Raw genomic sequence first — 19,005 nt, forward strand, 5'->3', positions numbered from 1 at the left:
TTAAGAAAATCTTGGTAATCCATAAGATACAACTCAAAATATTTTATATGTATAAGACTAAAGGATCATTATTTATAAAGAAATTGATTCATGATTGTGACAGTAATGTTAAAGGATTAATCAATCTGGACAAAAAATTTATGAAATAACTTTAATATTTACCTATAAACTTGTCTTGGAGAAATTTAATTTAAGAGTTTCAACTTAGATCTTCACCAGACAGTAAATGGACATATGATGACGATATTAAAAATCTCAAGTTCCGATAAATCATGAAGAGGTGGAAACAGAATAACACAACCCAAATTTTCACCCTTATTGACAAAGAAAGAAATAGTATGCTGTACAAATAAAATGTGATGAATAAAGTAAAAGTATCAGCAGAGTTACTATATTTTTGAAAAGTAACATACCAGTAATAGTGTTTGATCAAAGCCTATTCCAGAGTTTGTATCAATTTTATAGGGTCATGATAAGCCAAATATAAAATGACATAACTTGTGCAGGGTACATATTATATAGTACTAAGTGTCATCTGAAGTTAGAATAAAGCTTTTTGGAGCTTTGCATATTGTAGAAAGATTATTCTCATCATTTCTTTCTAGATAAGTTTTACTAAAAAGGTTTGATTTCATAAGCTTTTAATTACTAAATGTTATTTCGTATTGTAATTTTTGATTCTATAAATTTAAGGTGGTTATTCTGACAAAATCAATAGAGGAAAGTTACACCACTTTTTAGGACCTAAAAATGAACACAATAGTCTTCAACGATAGGAATAACTATAAAAACAAAAAGAAAGTATTTTTATGTTGATTAATGTAATACTTGTAAAAAATTACTTTTAACTAACCTGCTATCATAGGAGAATATTTTCAGTTTCCATCAAAGAACAGGAACATAAGACATCCACATAGTAACATCACAAGCTTGCAAAATTTGGCATTCAATGGCAGCAGCAAAAAAGTGCAAAAATTGATTGCTTCGACAACCACAACAAAAGTGTTTCAACTGAAATTTGAAATAATAAAAAATAATCTGCCTAGAGACGGAATTGAATTCAAAGAAAATAAATACAAAGATAAGTAAATCCTATTACTATTAGTCAATTGTAAAGATAAAGTTTTAAACAATGTACAAAATAATTTATATACCTTTTAATTTTTTTTCATGGGAGGATTAAATTTATTTGCGATGCTTGGATATTCTTTTTCCCTTGAATTAATATGTTCAATTGTGCGTTTTTTTCCTTCTGTAACATTGACTGAAGTAGATGTCATTGGTTATGAACGATATCTTCTTTCTCCAGGTAAGACAAAATGGATAATTTTGCATCCAATTTTTTTGTGAATAACCTTTTCATATGAATGTTAAATATCTTTCCATTCAGTTGATCTTCCACATTTTGCAGCGATGATGTTCCTTTCTGGTAAAAAATATTTGATTAATGATAACAAATTCAACAATAATAAGATATGCATTGATCATGAATTCTCAAATCAAAAGAAAAGTTGATGAAGAAAGAAAAGAGAATTACCCAAAAAAATTAATATTAAATATATTTTAAAGGAAAACAAATATCTCTATGTTTATGTATTTACATCTGAACTCAAATTCAATATTGAAGGTCTTTCGACTAATTAGAGTTAACATGTAATTATAGTTCTAAAAAAGATCATGTCTATTGTGGTAGGTGCATAACATTTTGCACAAAGTTCTCAGCCAACAGAAAAAACTTGTCAAAACTTGTAAAAATGAATAAAAGCCTAAAAATATATATACAATGATAATATTTTTATAAAGAAAGTTGATTGTAAATTCGACAACAAAAAGTGCAATATGAATGCTCAGAAAATAAACATGAACTTAAGATATGAAATTTTGTATGAAAAAAGTTCTTTATTACAAATTTTGTCATGCTAGAGTTCTAAGCTTGTAGAGATACAATATCCTTTTCAAGTTAAGGAACTCATATGTTCACATGATCATATGTACATTAGTTTGAAACTCTTAGAAGTTAGATAGTATATTATTGAAGATATCTTTTTTTTATAGTTCAGAATCGATACTTGAACCTTATATTCAAGAGAAGAAACAAGAAACAATGAAAATATAAATTCACTACAAGTTCTTTGTTATTATTTGGTGAGAAAAAAAAATATATACCTTATCGAAGCAAGTTTCATAAATTTCTTCGGAAGTGAGGTGCAACATTTTCTCTGCAATTTCATTTGAAACAATAGTTATTGCAAAACCGTTATTGTCCTTAACAGTAACTTCAAATTGACACCTGTTTTGATAATTAATGAAAAAAATTAAAATTAATGGTCAGTTAAGACATTTATTTGTTTGAATATAATTAGTTATTAATAATTTTAATTTTGTAGAAGAGCAAACATACCTAAGAATAAGATGTGTGGATCGGTGACAACTTGTGCAGTAGATTTCCCTTCGCACATTATATCTTGTGAATAATTGCTTACAATTTGAGCATGCTAACAAACTAAAGAGTTGATCCTTACTTTCAAGACACAATTCAGCCTCTATATTAAATATTTGTTCCTTCAAATTCAATAATACCAAATATTATTCACTTGTAAATAAAAAATTTCAAAATAAACCGGAGGTTGTTCTTGGATGTTAGCCACATATAATGTCATCCTCAAATGGAATTAAAATAATAGAGCCTGTTGGAGTTGTACTTTTCATCTTATAAAAAAGTACCTTTGCTTCAATTGTTTTAATCATATATACAAGTAAAATTATGAAAATTTATTAATGTTTACTTATTGAAAAAACTTGTATCATTTTGAAAATTCTAAAAAGAATTGCAAACAAGTATACGGTACATACATTTATCAAAAATAAATAAGAATTCCACGATCTTCATTTTATTATATATGTCTCGTAGAAAGATTATGAAAAAAAGAAATAAAAGTAGAATTTTAAAACTTTTTAATCATAAGAATAAAGATGTATTTTATATGTCAAAATACTCTGTAAGTTCGATGCATTAGATAAAAATATATATTACCATGTCCTTAACTCAGTAGCCTGTGGATATGGAGGATTGATTTCAATCGGTTTATTGAATTTGCTCGTCAAATCAATGAATATATTCGATGTTCCTACGTGCATTTGAATATGTGATTTTAGTTTCATCATGTCATATAATTTTCAAAACAAGAAAAATAAAATTATTTGCAGTTTTACCTAGGGATGATTTCGCAATTCTCCTAGCATGAATAATCGGGTAATCATGAAGTTGATTGAAAAGTTTAACTCCCTCATGATCAATAAAATCCTCCAAAAGTGTCAGATTTGTTGGTTTTTTCCTGCATATGTTTCGCAGGACGTTATTAAACAATAAAATAAAGTTAGAGAAGATATGTGATATTGTTAAAACAATAGTATATTATAAATTATAAAAATCAAATTAGATTATTATCAACAAATAGTAGCATTTTTGTGATATAAAAGTCAAAAAAAAAAGATGCACAAACAAAGAAACAATCTGGTTGAACAATGAAATTGATGAACTTTTTAATCTATGAAAGTATTACAGATATTCAAAGTGATGGCCAATATATACTGATAGTTAATCTAATATGAATTTTTTGTGATAAAATTAACCAAATTAAGATAAGTGTACTTTAGAGAAATTTAAAGTTATTGAAAATTGAGATTAACAGATACTTAATCTCACTGATTGGGGCTTCTAAAGAGAACATGAACAAGGAACCTCAATAAACTTAAATGTCATTAGCTGTTGATCAAAATTCAATCTTGATCTTTAAGAAATAAGAGTAAATCATACTACCAAGGGAAACAAATCAAACAGAGCAATGAGTATATTCCTCTTTAACAGACTATATCCACAATATTGGAGAGTGAATTTATCTAAAATAAAAAGGAGAGAAACAAACCAGGAAGAAAATCAATGCTTATAAAAACTAAATCTTTACTTCACAATGACTCAAAGAAACAAGGTATACAATGACATTACTTCATTAACAAAAGAGAGGGGAAGATGCACAAATAAATAATAAATAAAAACTAAAAAGAAGAAAAAAGACAATCTTAGCTAAAAACAAAGAACACTGCTAAAACTACAGGTAAAATCTCAAAAATCGAGATTACCCATTTGGAGAAGACGATTACAAAACAAAGTTACTGAAATTTGTAAGATATATAATATCTTTATTAAATACAAATATATCAACTATGAAAAACAAAAAGAAAAAAGAGAACTCTCTTAACCAAAAAGAACATTTCTTTGAAAACAAGTAATAAGATACAAAGATAAATGACAAGAGTGATATTCTATATATATACTTACAGCTTGTCCATGACAATGAACTCTTGAAGTCGCTTTCCAGTTGTTGTCTTTGTTGAAGGACTGTCATTAATGACATTGGCAAGTATATCTTGCATTAAACAAAAATAGAAAAACAATGACTAGATCATGAGAAATATTCTATTATAATAACAATTAGATTTTATGTGAATAATAGTAAAAATAATTCAATAAATTTATAAATGTCAAATTCATTTTTTTTGGGTTGATACTCAAAAGTGTCAAATTTGACAATAGCCGGTCGTGTTGGTGGTGGTTATGGATCCTCTGGAGGTTTGACCTCTTCAATTAGTTCAACAATGGTGTTTTTGTCGAGTGTCCAAATGAATTTGTTAAGTGAGTTTTCGTATCTAAGAGGTGGGACTTTCACATATGCAACAGATACCAAGTAAGTCTTGAAAGGAACAAATTCTTTTTCAAAATATGTTATATCAATACTGAAAATGGCGGCCTGAATTTGATTCTCCTATAAAGAATTTGTTAAAAGTTTGATACTTGTGTAAAATTTAAAGTTATCTTATCATTATTTTATATTATTAAAGTAAAAATATGAAATGATGGATTACTTAATTAAATCAATTAAAGTCAAGCTTTAAAATCAATAATATATTTTATTAAAAATAAATACCTCTTCATCTTGCAGAATTAAGACTTGATATTTTGCGATTTTATCTTTGTTGTCCCTTGGTCGATTTTATCAACAACTTGGACTTTACATGTCCAATTTTTAGTATCTGGAGTGATCATATTGATGGTATATCTTTCCTCCATGTTGTAATATATCTGCAATTAAAATACATTATAAAAGAATAAGCTAAAGACAAATGTATAATCAAAGCAATATTAATAATAATATAAATACGTTAAAAATATACATATAGGGTATGTAAGTTGTATATAAGATTTACTATTGCAAATTATAACGCAAAGATGAAGAAAAGGCTTTTTCAATGATTTCATTATAGACAACATTATATGTGTAATGATCGTCATTCTCGTCAATTATAGGTGGTCTAATTAATACTTTGACATTTTCGGAACTTGTAGCTCTTTATAAGCAACATGCAATTGTCCATGAGAGAAGACAGGTTCGCGTAAATATAAACCAACAAAATCTAATGTTTGTCCTTGAGCTTTATTTATAGTCATGACAAAACATCATCGTACAGCAAAATGCGTTCTTTTAAAAGAAAGTGACAATTTTTCATCTTTTGAAGTCATGAGTAGTATTCGTGAAATAAATACATGAGTATTTTTAAAATCACCGCTAGATATTATTGCACTGATTACATGAGGTTTAAAATCATTACATATTAAGCGTGTCCCATTGCATAAACCTTCACAGCGATTTAAATTTCTTATTAACATAATCAGAATTCTTCTTTAAAGTTAATTTGTATGGAGGTAAACTAGTAGGATTTAAAGTGTGTAAGAAATCTTCGTATTCACTTTGATCCTTTGGATCAATAGTTTCATCTATAGCAAAATATACTTTTTCAATGTTTGAAAATTGAGAGATCAACATGTCTTTTATATAATCAACAAAATCATTTTTAATTTTTAGAATAGCACCAGAAGTAACAAACGAAGTTTTTGTACAACATTTGTATAAATCGGGATAAGTATTTTTAAATCGAAGATTTAGAGATTCTTTTTCAGAAGTAAAAGGAATAATGAGAGAATGAGGAATTTCAATTTTTTCATGGTCATTTGTTTTTTCTTTTCCTCTACCAATTCTCATTAAAAATTCACAAAACTCAGGATCTTTAATTGCACACATATTCTTTGATAATTGTAGTTTTTCAAGTTCATTCCATATTTCAGAATACAATAAACATTCGCGAATAAAATCTTCTTTTTTTCCAGTACGAACAACAGGAAGAGTTTGTCGAAAATCACCGCTAAAAACAACTATTTTAGCACCAAATAACGTATTTGTTTCCATTAGATCTCTTAATAGTAAGTCAAATGCTTCAACCATTTTCTTTTTCTTCATTGAAATTTTATCCCACACAATTAATCGTGCATCTCGTATTAAAGATGCCAGTGAACTTTGTTTACTAATATTGCAAGTAAAATTTTCATCGACATCAATAGGAATTTTAAATCAAGAATGAGCAGTTCGACTTCCAGGAAGAAGTGAAGCTGCAACGCCAGAACTTGCAGTTGCTAAAGTTATCAATCCCTTATGTCTTACTGTAGCCAATAAATCACGATATAAAAAACTTTTAACCGTTCCACCAAGGCCATCAATAAAAAATGCACCAAATTTATTTGACAATACTCTATCAAGAATAATATTATAAGTTTTTCTTTGTTCAGAGTTTAATTTATTTTTTAATAATAAATCTTTCTCACTAACGATGATATTTCTTTCATAATGAACTTCTTTAGCTTCTCTTGCTATTGATGAAGGTTTGATATATTCTAAAATTAGTTCAAATTCATTAATGTCACAACCCATTGAATGAAGAATATCATTAATATAATTTAATACTTTATAATGTATTTCTCTTACATTTTTATTTGAACTTTTATTGAAATCTTCAAAAATAAGGCTTTCAAATCTCTCCCATAATTCTCTAGGATTTGTTGGATTACAATAAATCAATAACATAGCAAATAATTGTCTTAAAGTGGAAGTCATTTGATAACTTGCACCTTCAAACATGCATTCTACCAAATTATTATCACAAAGTAATAGTTCTCGTTTTTCAGCAGCTTCTCTAAATGAATTATATTGTACTCCATTTACACTTCGCAGATCTTCATATGATTTTGGCCCCCTTACATTCATTAACAATAGTCTAGACAGTATCTTTCTTCCTCGGTTGGATGACATGTCACTACACATCCAATAGCGTGACCTCGTTTACGACGTGTCCATATTTTATCTATTTTTGACTTTACAAAATGTTCAGAAAACTCACGATATAATAAATTTAGGTCCATAGCTTCTTTGTTTGATTTATTCATTAAAAAAAATCAGTTAACATTGTTTTTCTTATAATGGGATTATTTGCAATATTACTAATGTTATCGCTACTTTTGAAGGAAACAAGTGTTGTCCATCAAGATGTAGTTGTAGGTGATATATAGTTAGATTCATTTCACTAATAGAAAAAGCAAATATTCTCCATGCAGCTTCAGGTGGTGACACCACCTAGCAGATTGATATTCTTTTATTTCATTTATCTCTATGTTTACATCATTAGTCTGTATATGAAATTCTATTTTATCATTCCATTTACAAATGTATTTATAAATGTAATTAACAACTTTTATATATCTGAATAAATCTCTACATTTATATGACAATTGAATTTACAAAGCAAATATGGATTGTAAGGAACAACCCATAAGTTATCAAGAAAGTGTCCTTTAATTTTCACAATTTTTCCTGTATTTCGTCTTGTATAAATTGGGTATGAATTCTTTCCTTTGGTTGTTTGTTCTACAACTCTTTAGGATACTTATTTTTACAACATTTTTTTTTTTCATACAAGAATTTGTTGGGTTCAAATTACCACAAGGACCATGCATCATGTGTTGTGTAACAAGTGAATATAAATAGGCATATATATTTTCATTTGGTATTTCAGCACATACAAATCGATCATATGCTTCTGGAGTTAGTTATTTGTAATTCTCATTTAGTATGATAAGAAAATGAGCATGGGAAAGTTCTCGTTTCTGAAACTCTATTGTATACATAAATTCTGCAACTTTACCAAAAATATGCCTTTTAATTATATAATTTTTCAATTATTCTATTTTTGCTCTAAACACTCTACTAATCAGATATGGCCTATTTTGTACCTCATCGGTTGATATAAGTTTTTCTGCTATTTCAGACCAAGAAGGATTGCATGTTATAGTTAAAAATATATCAGGTTTTCTAAACGTTGCACTAATGCAATAGCATTCATGTATCGTCTATGCATATCTCTTGGACCTCCAGTAAAGCTACGTGGAAGTACACGTTGTTTTCGTATATGTGAAGATTCTCTTTCCCCTTTACGTAAAACATCCAAAATTCTGTCTAATACATCAGTCCTAAATGAAGCTTGATTAAAAGAAGCAAAGTCTAATCGTTGGCTTCCAATTTTTATCCATTCATCTACTACATATTGTTAAAATAAAATTCCTGCGTGTAAGACAATATTTTCATTATCTCTTATTTGAAGTTTGTAATAATAATATTCAAGACAAGAAATACTGTCTCGGTTATGCTTTTCTTTTAACATAACTTCGACTTCCATGTTACGTAATTTGTCTATTGAACACATATTTTTTATACTTGGTAGTTGTTCTTTTTCGCAATAGATTTGTGTTGATGTTATTGAAGAACACTTAATTTTCTTAATACCACAGTTTCGTCCACCTTGACCATATGGGAATAGCAATGGATATTGCAATGGATCATAATAACCTTAATGATAATGAACCAATTGACTTTTATCACTTTTTGTATAGATTCGAATATGTGGTAAAGGAATAGAATTAGTAATATCTTGTTCTACCCATATTCCTGCAACTTCTGATAATGTAGGTAAGTTATATATACGTTGATCTAAGCAAGAATCACACTTAAGTGCAATATAAAAGTCAGATAGTTGTGAAACATCTACTAAAGATTTTAAAATCATAGAGTATGGATTAATTTTTAATATTTTCATCGGAGTTCTCACAACAAATTCATTTAATTTATTTGAACATGCTATTCGATTTGTTAATTCCTTTTCACTATCAAAGAAATATAATTGGGGATTTTTCCTTTTTTTTTTGTCAATAGCAATTAAGTCATTGATGAAATGATACATCTAACCTTGAACTTGAAAAGTATAAATACCATTATTTCTTTTTGCTAATTCTTTGTCATAAGTTACTCCAAGAGATGTGAAAGCAAATTATTGTAAGTTCTAAAATATTTTGGCAGCTCGGGATTTTCCAGATAAAGATTTTTTAATTCTATTGGAATATCATGTGAAGTTAATTGAACAGAATCATTGCTACAACAAATGCAGGTGGTTCATATTCAAATTTTATGGCTTTACAATATTGACAATTTGATACCTCTTTTAATTTCTTATAATGAATTATTGATGGCATAATATTATATTCTTTTTCTTCATGTCGGCATGTTCTCCTCCAACCATGAGGTTAGCTTTTGTCGACGCCAACTAAAAGAATGCTATCATCATTTCTAATACATTTTAAAGTCAACAACTAAAGAAGAAAACAAACAACAAATAAAGTAGACAATATTTTGAATACATTCTCTGAGATAGAAAAAAAATGAAGATAACATAGAGCAATGAATCACGGGTCATAATGCATCACCCTTAAAAATCATTGCCTATATAATCTTTAAAGAGTGTTCTGGTGTCTCAAGTCAATAAAGGTATATTAAATAAGGTATTAGTTGAGTAATACTTACCACACACTGAGAGTAAAGTGAAACACATGAGCAAACAAACAACTACAGCAACAAAGTAAAAAATCTGTAAATTTAATAGCACAAACCATTAATTAAATGTGATACAAATGCAAAGGCTGATTTAAACAACAAATCATAATATTGTTATTTTTAATGTCGTTGAGATTCAGACAAATGACCCTACATGTTTGAGACTTTGGCATAATTGTTATTATTGTTATTACTGTATTTCAAGATCGTTGATTGTTGACTTTTAAATCTCTACAAAATTGTAGATTCAGAACGTTTGGCTTATTTTTGTCAAGATTATAATTTATATAGATTGAATGAATAACAGAAAGTGATGAGGTTAGCTTTTGTTAACACTAAGCAAAAGATTGTTATCATTACTAATAAAGTCAGCAGTCAAAGAAAGAAAACAAACAACAAATAGTTCTTAAAGATTGGGGACAAACGTATAACTCTATTCTATTTCATATTTGATACCAATTAAAAAGAAGTATCCATCAAAATTAAGGCTACAACATAAAATTCAGAGGAAAAAATGTGCTACACACCAACACAAATAAAATTAAGATTGAGGGATCAGTTACTGCCTATATAAACTCCCAAGACAATAAGGGACACCGATTGAGATAGAATCACTAAAGTAGTCTACTTTCAATAAATCATATCAACACCATCTTAATAATGTGAATGTGGACACCTGATATATATAGGAAAACTCAACTAAAATGATGTAAATAAAATAAAAAAAATAAACATGTTAATCCAACTTTCGTGAAATCATAATTCCTTGTGTTAAATTTTCACCCACGTGAAAGCAATTTAATGAATGAGGAAAATATTGTATTTTTTATATATAAGAAATAAATTAAGTAACAAATATAAAATATGTCATAAATATCAAGCAGAATGACTGATTTTATATATATATATAGAGAGAGAGAGAGAGAGAATTAAATTATGAGATATCCTATTTTAAATGTCTTTGTTAAAGAGATCAACAGTATGTTTTAGCAAATATTAAAGAATTGAAAGAAAAATGAACGTACTCCCATGATAATTTTTCTCCTTAACTTGTCCATACGCCATCGTTTTCGTTCCGCTCAATTAGCGCTAGACTCGTCTTAGCGGTGTCGTTTCAGTTCCTGCTTTCTCAACTATATCCTCTCTTAATCCCTACCTTATTGTTATTGTGAGAAGCCAAGAACCAGTCAACAGTCACAATATTTGACTCTTTTTTTGATATTTCAATATCTTTGGGAAAGCAGACATTTTTGGGGGTTGCACTTTTTTTTGAAGTGGAATTATCTGATTCTAGCTTACCTTCCACAGTGTTTGCTTTTTTTTGGGACTTTGAATGTCATATTATCTTAATTTTTTTTCTAGTTAGGTATGAGCTATTTTATGTTTTTAATTATCTGGGATTGTTGACAAATTTAGTATTGGAGAAGTGGGTTGGATATTTTTTTTTCTGTTGTCCCTTTATGTATTTCCTTATTTGTGAGTGAATTTAGGGAAGTAGGGTGTTGATTATTTGTTTGATTTTAGGGGGGTTTGGTGATTTGAAGGTGAAGGCAGAGAAAAGTTGACATTTTGTACGTTATATTTACAAGTTTTTTTTATCATATTAATTAAGAGAGAGAAAGAGAATGGAGGAATATTTATAGAAAAAAAAAGGAGGAACAGTGAAAATAGTAGCCTACATCCCTACGTCACTCCATCTGTTATTTTTTAAATTAGTGTGTCTTTTCTTTATGACGCGTGTCCCATTTACAACTGTATTTTCTCTTACAAAAAATCACTTTTCCTATCTTTCCCTTTTTTTTATTTATTTTAGAATTTAATATTAAATCAGAAAGGACAAAAAATTAATAAGCACTTTTTGTACATATTTGACTAAATATTAATTTTATTTAAATTAAATATTAAATCAGAAAGGGCAAAAAATTAATAAGCACTTTTTGTACATACTTAACTGCTGCTGGTACAAAAATGTTACGCAGTGGTCGTTCATGTGTTAGGCTCTTCTATAAATATAAATATATATATATATATATATATATATATATATATATATATATATATATATATATATATAATAAAGTACGTAGTAATTAATGAAATTATATTTTTATCCTTGGTTATCCTTCCATTTTATTCTTCTATATAATTGAAATTTATTTTCAAATATAATAACTAGAATCAAAATAAAGATGAAATAATTAATTCATGATAAAATTTTATATAAAAAGTAGGCATTTTTATAGGCATAATGAATAGAAAAAATATTAAGAATTAAACTAAAGTAAAATAGAATAATAATAAAATAGATATCACAACAACTCACAAAAGAAATGAAAGTAAAGTAATAACAAAATTAGTTAATGGTAATAATAATAACTCAATATGTTGCTAAAATATTTAATTTCTGGTTATCATTATTGATAGATTTTTGTCAGTATGAAATTACATTTTTTCCCTTGATCATTATTCAGTTTATATATAAAAAGGGATTTCTAGAATTATTTATTATCTTTCTTAATAGATTTTTGTTAGAATGAAATTACAGTTTTACCATTGGTCGTCCTCCCACTTCACTCTCCTATATAATAGAAATATACTAGATATAAGTGTCTGCACTAGCGCGACACAATGTATGATAATTATTTTCTTCCGATTTATGTGACATGAATGAAAATTGAAAAAATGAACTAATTTTTTATATGTGTTTTTTTTTTTGCAAAATATTTTTAATTGTTAATGTATTTACCTTTTATGTCATTTTTAAATAATATATGTTATTCCATCTGTTTCATTTTATATGATACAAGTGATTTTAGGAAAGTCAATGAAATTTCTTATATGATTCTCACATATTTTTAGTTGTCATTTTACTGTGATTCATAGTACTTTTTAGTTCTTAAGTCATTTTCAAACAATATATGCAATATTCTTTTGTTTAGATAAAAATAAAGGAATCAACCAAATTTTAATACGGTTTTTAATTATGTTTTTCTAAAAATATCTTGAATTGTTACATTGATATTTTAAGATTCTTTTTATGCAATTTTTAAATATGCAACAAATTAGAAATTAAAATGAAGAATTAAAGTTTTCAAATCATTATATTTTTATATTACAATATTCAAATCTTTAAAACTCCACATATATGCACAAATTAATAGAAGGAAACCAAAAGAATTTTTTTTAAAAAATATATGAAAGCTCATTTTAATAATAACACAGATACATTCATTTTTAATATATGATCCCTCCTTTTCAATTAATATGAACTTATTTTTTTATTTCATTTCAAAAAGAAAATAACTTCTAATTTTTTTTTATATCGCATATTTAAGATCACAAAATTTAAAAATATTTTAATACACAAAATTTAAATATACATATAAATTTTAGTTTTATTTTTGGTTGATTGCATCTAATATTATATTTGATATAAAATTATTAAGAGCTAATCGTAATAATAATTTATTTACTTTCATATAATGAATAAATATCACAATAATTCATAAAAAATGGAGAAATTTCAAAAATGAGGTAATACTAATAATAATAACTAAAGATATTTCTAGAACCATTTTAATTTTTTTGTTATTGGAAGATTTTTGTTTGCATTAAGTTACATTTTTTCAACCTTTGATCATCATTCACTTCATATATACAAAGATGTTTCTATAATTATTCTTGATAGATTTTTGTTAGAATGAAATTACATTTTAATTCTTAGTTGTCTTTAATACGAGTATATCATCTTATTCATTTTTATTTGTAAAATTACTTTTTAACATCTTTTTCTTTAATTTCAATCTAATATATATTATTATTTTTTATCACACTTATTTATTTTCAAGTATATTAATTAGAGCCAAAATAAATATGGAAATAATTTATTCATGATAAATTTTAGGGATAATGCCCAAGTACCCCCTCAACCTATGCCCGAAATCTCAGACACACACTTATACTATACTAAGGTCCTATTACCCCCCTTAACTTAATAATTTTTTACCCCTTTTTAGCTTACGTGGCACTATCTGGTGGGTCCAACGATGGTTGACTTTTTTTCCCGAACTAGTGCCACGTAGGCTAAAAACGGGTAGAAAATTATATATAAAATAAGTTCAGTGGGGTAATAGGATCTTAGTATAGTATAAGTGTGTCTCTGGGATTTCGGGCATAGGTTGAGGGGGTACTTGGGTATTTTCCCTAAATTTTATGTAAGAAGTAGGCATTTTTTGATAAGCATAATTAATAGAAAAAATATTAAGAATTAAACTAAAGTAATAGCAAATAGAATAACAACAAAATAGATATCACAACAACTCATAAAAGAAAAGATAGTGAAGTAATAACAATAACTTAAGATGTTTCTACAACTATTTAATTTTCTTGTTATCATTCTAGGTATATTCTTGTTAGTGTGAAATTACATTTTTATCCTTGATCATTATTTACTTTATATAAAAAAAGAGATTTCTAGAATTATTTATTATCTTTCTTAATAAATTTTTATTAGAATAAATTAAATTTTTTCCCCTGATCGTCCTTCCATTCACTCTTTTATATAATAGAAAAAATAAAACATATTAATATAAAAATAAATAAAAAAATATTAACTATCCAAACACATTTTATTTTAATTAGTTCAAAATTTTCTTTCAAAAGTACGTAAAAACAAGCTTAACATTCATTATTGTTTGTTTAATTAGTAGAAACTCTTCATTTTAACAAAATTACAATAATATCCTTATGAGCCCAAAACAAAAATTAAGACATGTATGAATTATTCTAGATTTTTCATTTTGACCATAAATTACACAATTATTATTTTGCCCTTAAATGATGTTAAAATTACTAAAATGTCATTGGTCGTCCTTCTCATGGATGATGTTAAAATTACTAAAATGTCATTGGTCGTCCTTCTTATGGATGATGTTAAAATTATTAAAATGTAATTGATCGACCTTCTCATGGCTCTTCCAAATAGTATATATATATATATATATATATATATATATATATATATATATATATTAGTTAGGAATTAATATTAGGAAGTCAAACGTCACTCACGTTATTCTTAAAACAATATGATTTAATATAGGTAGGAATTAAACTAAAGAAGTACAAAAGTCATTAATATTTTTATTAAATAATATAATTTAATATTAAAATTAAATAATATAATTTAATATTAAAATTAAATAATATAATTTTTATTATATTTTAATTTATAATAGAGGTTAAATCATAATTCAAACTTTAACATTTTTTTGTTTTCATTTATAATATATGATATATAATAATAGGTGAAATAATATAACAGACCCTAATACTTTGGTCCGAATTATAAACTGAATTTTATACTTGCAACTTTATCAACTCAACACTTGAAAAGGACATTTTACATCAATAACATGATATATAATACATAATTACAAATTATGATATAATATGTACTTTTACTGAAAATAGCATTAGTTTTATTACCAGAAATGGCAAAACGCTTTTGCTCTTTTTATTCTTCTTTTTCTCTTTTCTTCTATCATTTTTTATGTCTTTCATTCTTGTCCTTTTTTCAGTCATTTTCTGTCTCTCTTTTCCTGTTTTTTTTTTTTTTTTTAAAATCATTTTCTTTCTCTTTTTATTTTCCACATTTTCTCTCTGTTTTATTCTTCTCCTTTCTTCAATCATTTTTTCTCACTCTTTTCTGTTTTTTTTTTAATTTTAATTATTTTAATATTTAATATGTTTTTTAAGATTAGCATTATATATTTTTTTTAAAATATGGACATTATTTATAAATAAATATATAAAAGTTGTACTTGTACTACATTTTGAATTCAATACATTATATATATTTTTCAATGTACATTGTAAATACATAACTAAAATATTTCTAATAAAATAATATATTTTAACACCGCTAGTAAGAGAAAATAGTTACAATTGTAATTGTAATTATCCGTTTGACCATTTTGAACTACTCGTAACTATAATTATAGAATTAGTGGGATAATTTTAATGATTAGTTTAGTTGGTGGTTAATGAACTAAGTTAATAATTTATTTAATTAAATTATCACGTGGTCCATGGATAGAAAGAAATTATAGGATTTATTAGTTATTTAATTATTAATTAGTTGATAATTATTAACCCTAAATAATTATAGTGTAAATGCTTACCACCGACTCATGAGACGACATTTCCCTCAGGTAAATCTTCATCAACAATCAAAATTATTCTTTCATATTAATTGTTGGGCGGAGGATTTTGTATAATTACCTTATACGACTTAGTGCCATTTTATGGTAGAATGAATAGGAAAATTAATATTATATGATGGTATTGAATAATTTAAAGTGCAGTGTGATGTTGTGACACTTTAATAATCAACAGCTAAAGTGCTAGCTGCGATTATTAATCAAATTTTATTTCTAATATTGTTGAATTGGGTTTCGATTGATGCTAGCATGCCACTGGTTTTGTTATCTGTGGTCTGCATTTTATTTCTTAGTTTATTATTCTTTGTTATCATATTATGAACTAATTTTTGATAATGCTGAAATAGGTAATTAGATATTAGGTATATTATATAATATGAATATCATTAGAATAAGTTCTTTGGAGGAATATAGATGATAGAATCTGGTAATTCTACATGGTAATTCTACAAGAACATAAAATTGGTGTTTTGATGATAGACAAGAAATGAAAATATATGTACTGCAAATAATTATCGCAGCCACTATCGCAACCATCGGAATTAATTGTCGCAGCTAAAATTAATTAAATGTACAAGTGCTAAAGATGATGAAGATACAAGTTGATACAAATAAGGAACCCCTAATATATTTTATTTAGTAAGGAAGTTGTATAGAAAAAAGATTGTACAATAAAAGGTAAATCAGTACTCCTTGTTTAACTACAATTACAATTTCCTTACCTTATTTGATAAGGACTTAAGGCGCAACAAAGCAGAAGAAATATCTATAAAAGGATCTCAAACGCAGAAGAGTAACACACGACTTTTACATAGAGAGAAAAGCGAGAGACATTCAGTAAAAGCCGAGATCGACAGTGTTGCTAAGTTCAAGAAGTTCTTGAGTTAGAAAGTCTTGAACGTGTAAAACTATTTTCTTGATTCATTGTTGAAGTTGTTAGTTACGTTTTTGTACAAGAAATGTGTTTGGCTTCTTGTAGAGTTGAGCTTTGGTGAGGTTTGTAACAAAAGGTGGGTTTGGCCTTTTGGAGAGTAGAAGTAGTCGACTATAGTTAATCAAGAGTTGTTGTAGTGGTGAGGTTATTGATTATTGAATTGTAATCATAAAATCATCTAGTTGAATTAATAAAATGAGGTTTTTCCTTCCTTGATTGAGGAAGGTTTTTAATTTAACAAGTTTTGTGTTCTGACTTAAAACCAACTTACAAGAACCTGGTTCTTGTTCTAGGAGATAGGTTTCTTCAATTGGTATCAGAGCAGATCTTTTCGATAAAAGATTCACACTTTGAAAAGACTCAATGACAGCACCACCTACCCCACAAGAGGGAGCTTCACAAACACGACCACCACTATTCAATGACAAATACAATGGATGGTGGAAAAATCGTATGATGGATCATCTTATCGGCGAAAATCCTGATCTATGGAGAGTAATTCTAAATGGACCAACTATACCTATGAAAACTGCAACTGATGGAATCACCAAAAACCCAATTGAAAGAAAAGAATGGAATGCGGAAGACAAACTTGCAATCCAAAACAATGCCAAAGCCAAGAAAATTCTGATCTGTGGTATAGGACCAGACGAATACAATCGAATCTCGTCTTGTCAAGATGCCAAAGCCATATGAGAAACACTACAAACCGCTCATGAAGGAACAACACAAGTCAAGAAGTCTAAAATTGATAACTTAAACAGACAATATGAACTTTCAGAATGGCAGAAGGAGAGACTATACAAGATATGCATACCAGGTTCACTTCAATCATCAATGAGATGTATTCCTTGGGAGAAATAGTTTCCAATGGAAAGGCAGTAAGGAAACTCTTGAGTGTCCTTCATGAAACTTGGGAAGGCAAAGTCAAGGCTATCACTGAAGCCCGCGACCTAGATACACTGGCCATGGATGAGTTGATTGGTAATCTCATCACATATGAACTCAAGAAAAACCAAGAAAAAGAAATCGGAGGAAAGATAAAGGAAAGGAACCTGGTTCTGAAGGCAACTGCATCAGATGATTTTGAGGATGAAAATATTGCCCTTATAACCAAAAGGTTCACTAGAATGCCGAAAAGAGGACAAGCATTCCAAAAGAAAACTCCTCAAAAATCCAATGAAAACACTAAAGACCAGGTTTGTCATAAGTGCGGAAGTCCGGATCACTTAATCAAATTCTGTCCACTTTGGGCTTTAAAGCAGAAAAAGACAAACTCTGAGAAGGGAAAAGACATTAAGAAAGATAAGTTTGTTTCTTCAAACAGAAGAATGACAACTCAAGAGACAGATATCTCAATGAAAAGGGACTTTGCAGCAATGGGGAATTCATCTGATGAAGAATCTGAGGATGATGAGACAGAAAACAAATCTCTTCTTGCACTAGAGCAAGAAGATGATTATGACTTTCTTGCTCTAGTAGCAGTGGAAACCAAGGAAGAAAAGGAAACCTGCAGATTACAAGAAACTATATTAGCACTCATGGTTGGATCAGATTCTGAAGAGGACAAAGAAGAAGAAGATATGAATGAAAAGGTTAGTCTTCATCATATACAAGACAATTTAAACTCATACTCAAAAAGGGAGCTAGAATCTTTACTCTACACTCTCATCGATGCATATAAAACCATAGATTCAAAAAGAGAGTTGATAATGGAAGACTATGCATCATTAAGAGAAGAAAACAAGAAGCTTGAAAAATAAAATCTTCATTTATTATCCAAACATACTGAGCTAAGTAAAAACCTAGACTAACTGAAGCTGAGAATGGAATGAGATGGACCAGGTCCTCCATATTGCTTGACAACATTCACAAGAATCGTACTTCTGAGAGACTTGGAATAGATTTTGATAGAACTAGTCCTCAAGTAAAATATCCCAACATAGATTGTCTATGCATGCACTGTGGGCTGGTAGGGCATAAAAGTTATGATTGTCGAAGAAAATTGATTGCTCATAACAAA

At 27.6% G+C, this 19,005-nt stretch overlaps 1 protein-coding gene and 1 long non-coding RNA gene across 2 annotated transcripts; one reads left to right on the forward strand and one right to left on the reverse strand.

Annotated features, from left to right (window-relative positions):
• Positions 1 to 1,103: 1,103 nt before the first annotated feature.
• Positions 1,104 to 3,135, reverse strand: LOC112940964 (uncharacterized). Its single transcript, XR_011214431.1, has 4 exons — positions 3,035 to 3,135; positions 2,402 to 2,562; positions 2,167 to 2,219; positions 1,104 to 1,426 (listed from the first exon to the last, which is right to left on the reverse strand). It is a non-coding gene; the product is annotated as an uncharacterized lncRNA (long non-coding RNA).
• Positions 3,136 to 17,345: 14,210 nt separating this feature from the next.
• On the forward strand, positions 17,346 to 17,678 carry LOC138341928 (uncharacterized). The gene has a single exon (XM_069294113.1). It carries the CDS (start codon positions 17,346 to 17,348, stop codon positions 17,676 to 17,678), a length of 333 nt encoding a protein of 110 aa, XP_069150214.1.
• The last annotated feature ends 1,327 nt before the right edge of the window (positions 17,679 to 19,005 follow it).

Source organism: Solanum lycopersicum, chromosome 2 (assembly GCF_036512215.1).
Source record: "Solanum lycopersicum chromosome 2, SLM_r2.1".
Classification (NCBI taxonomy): Eukaryota; Viridiplantae; Streptophyta; class Magnoliopsida; order Solanales; family Solanaceae; genus Solanum; species Solanum lycopersicum.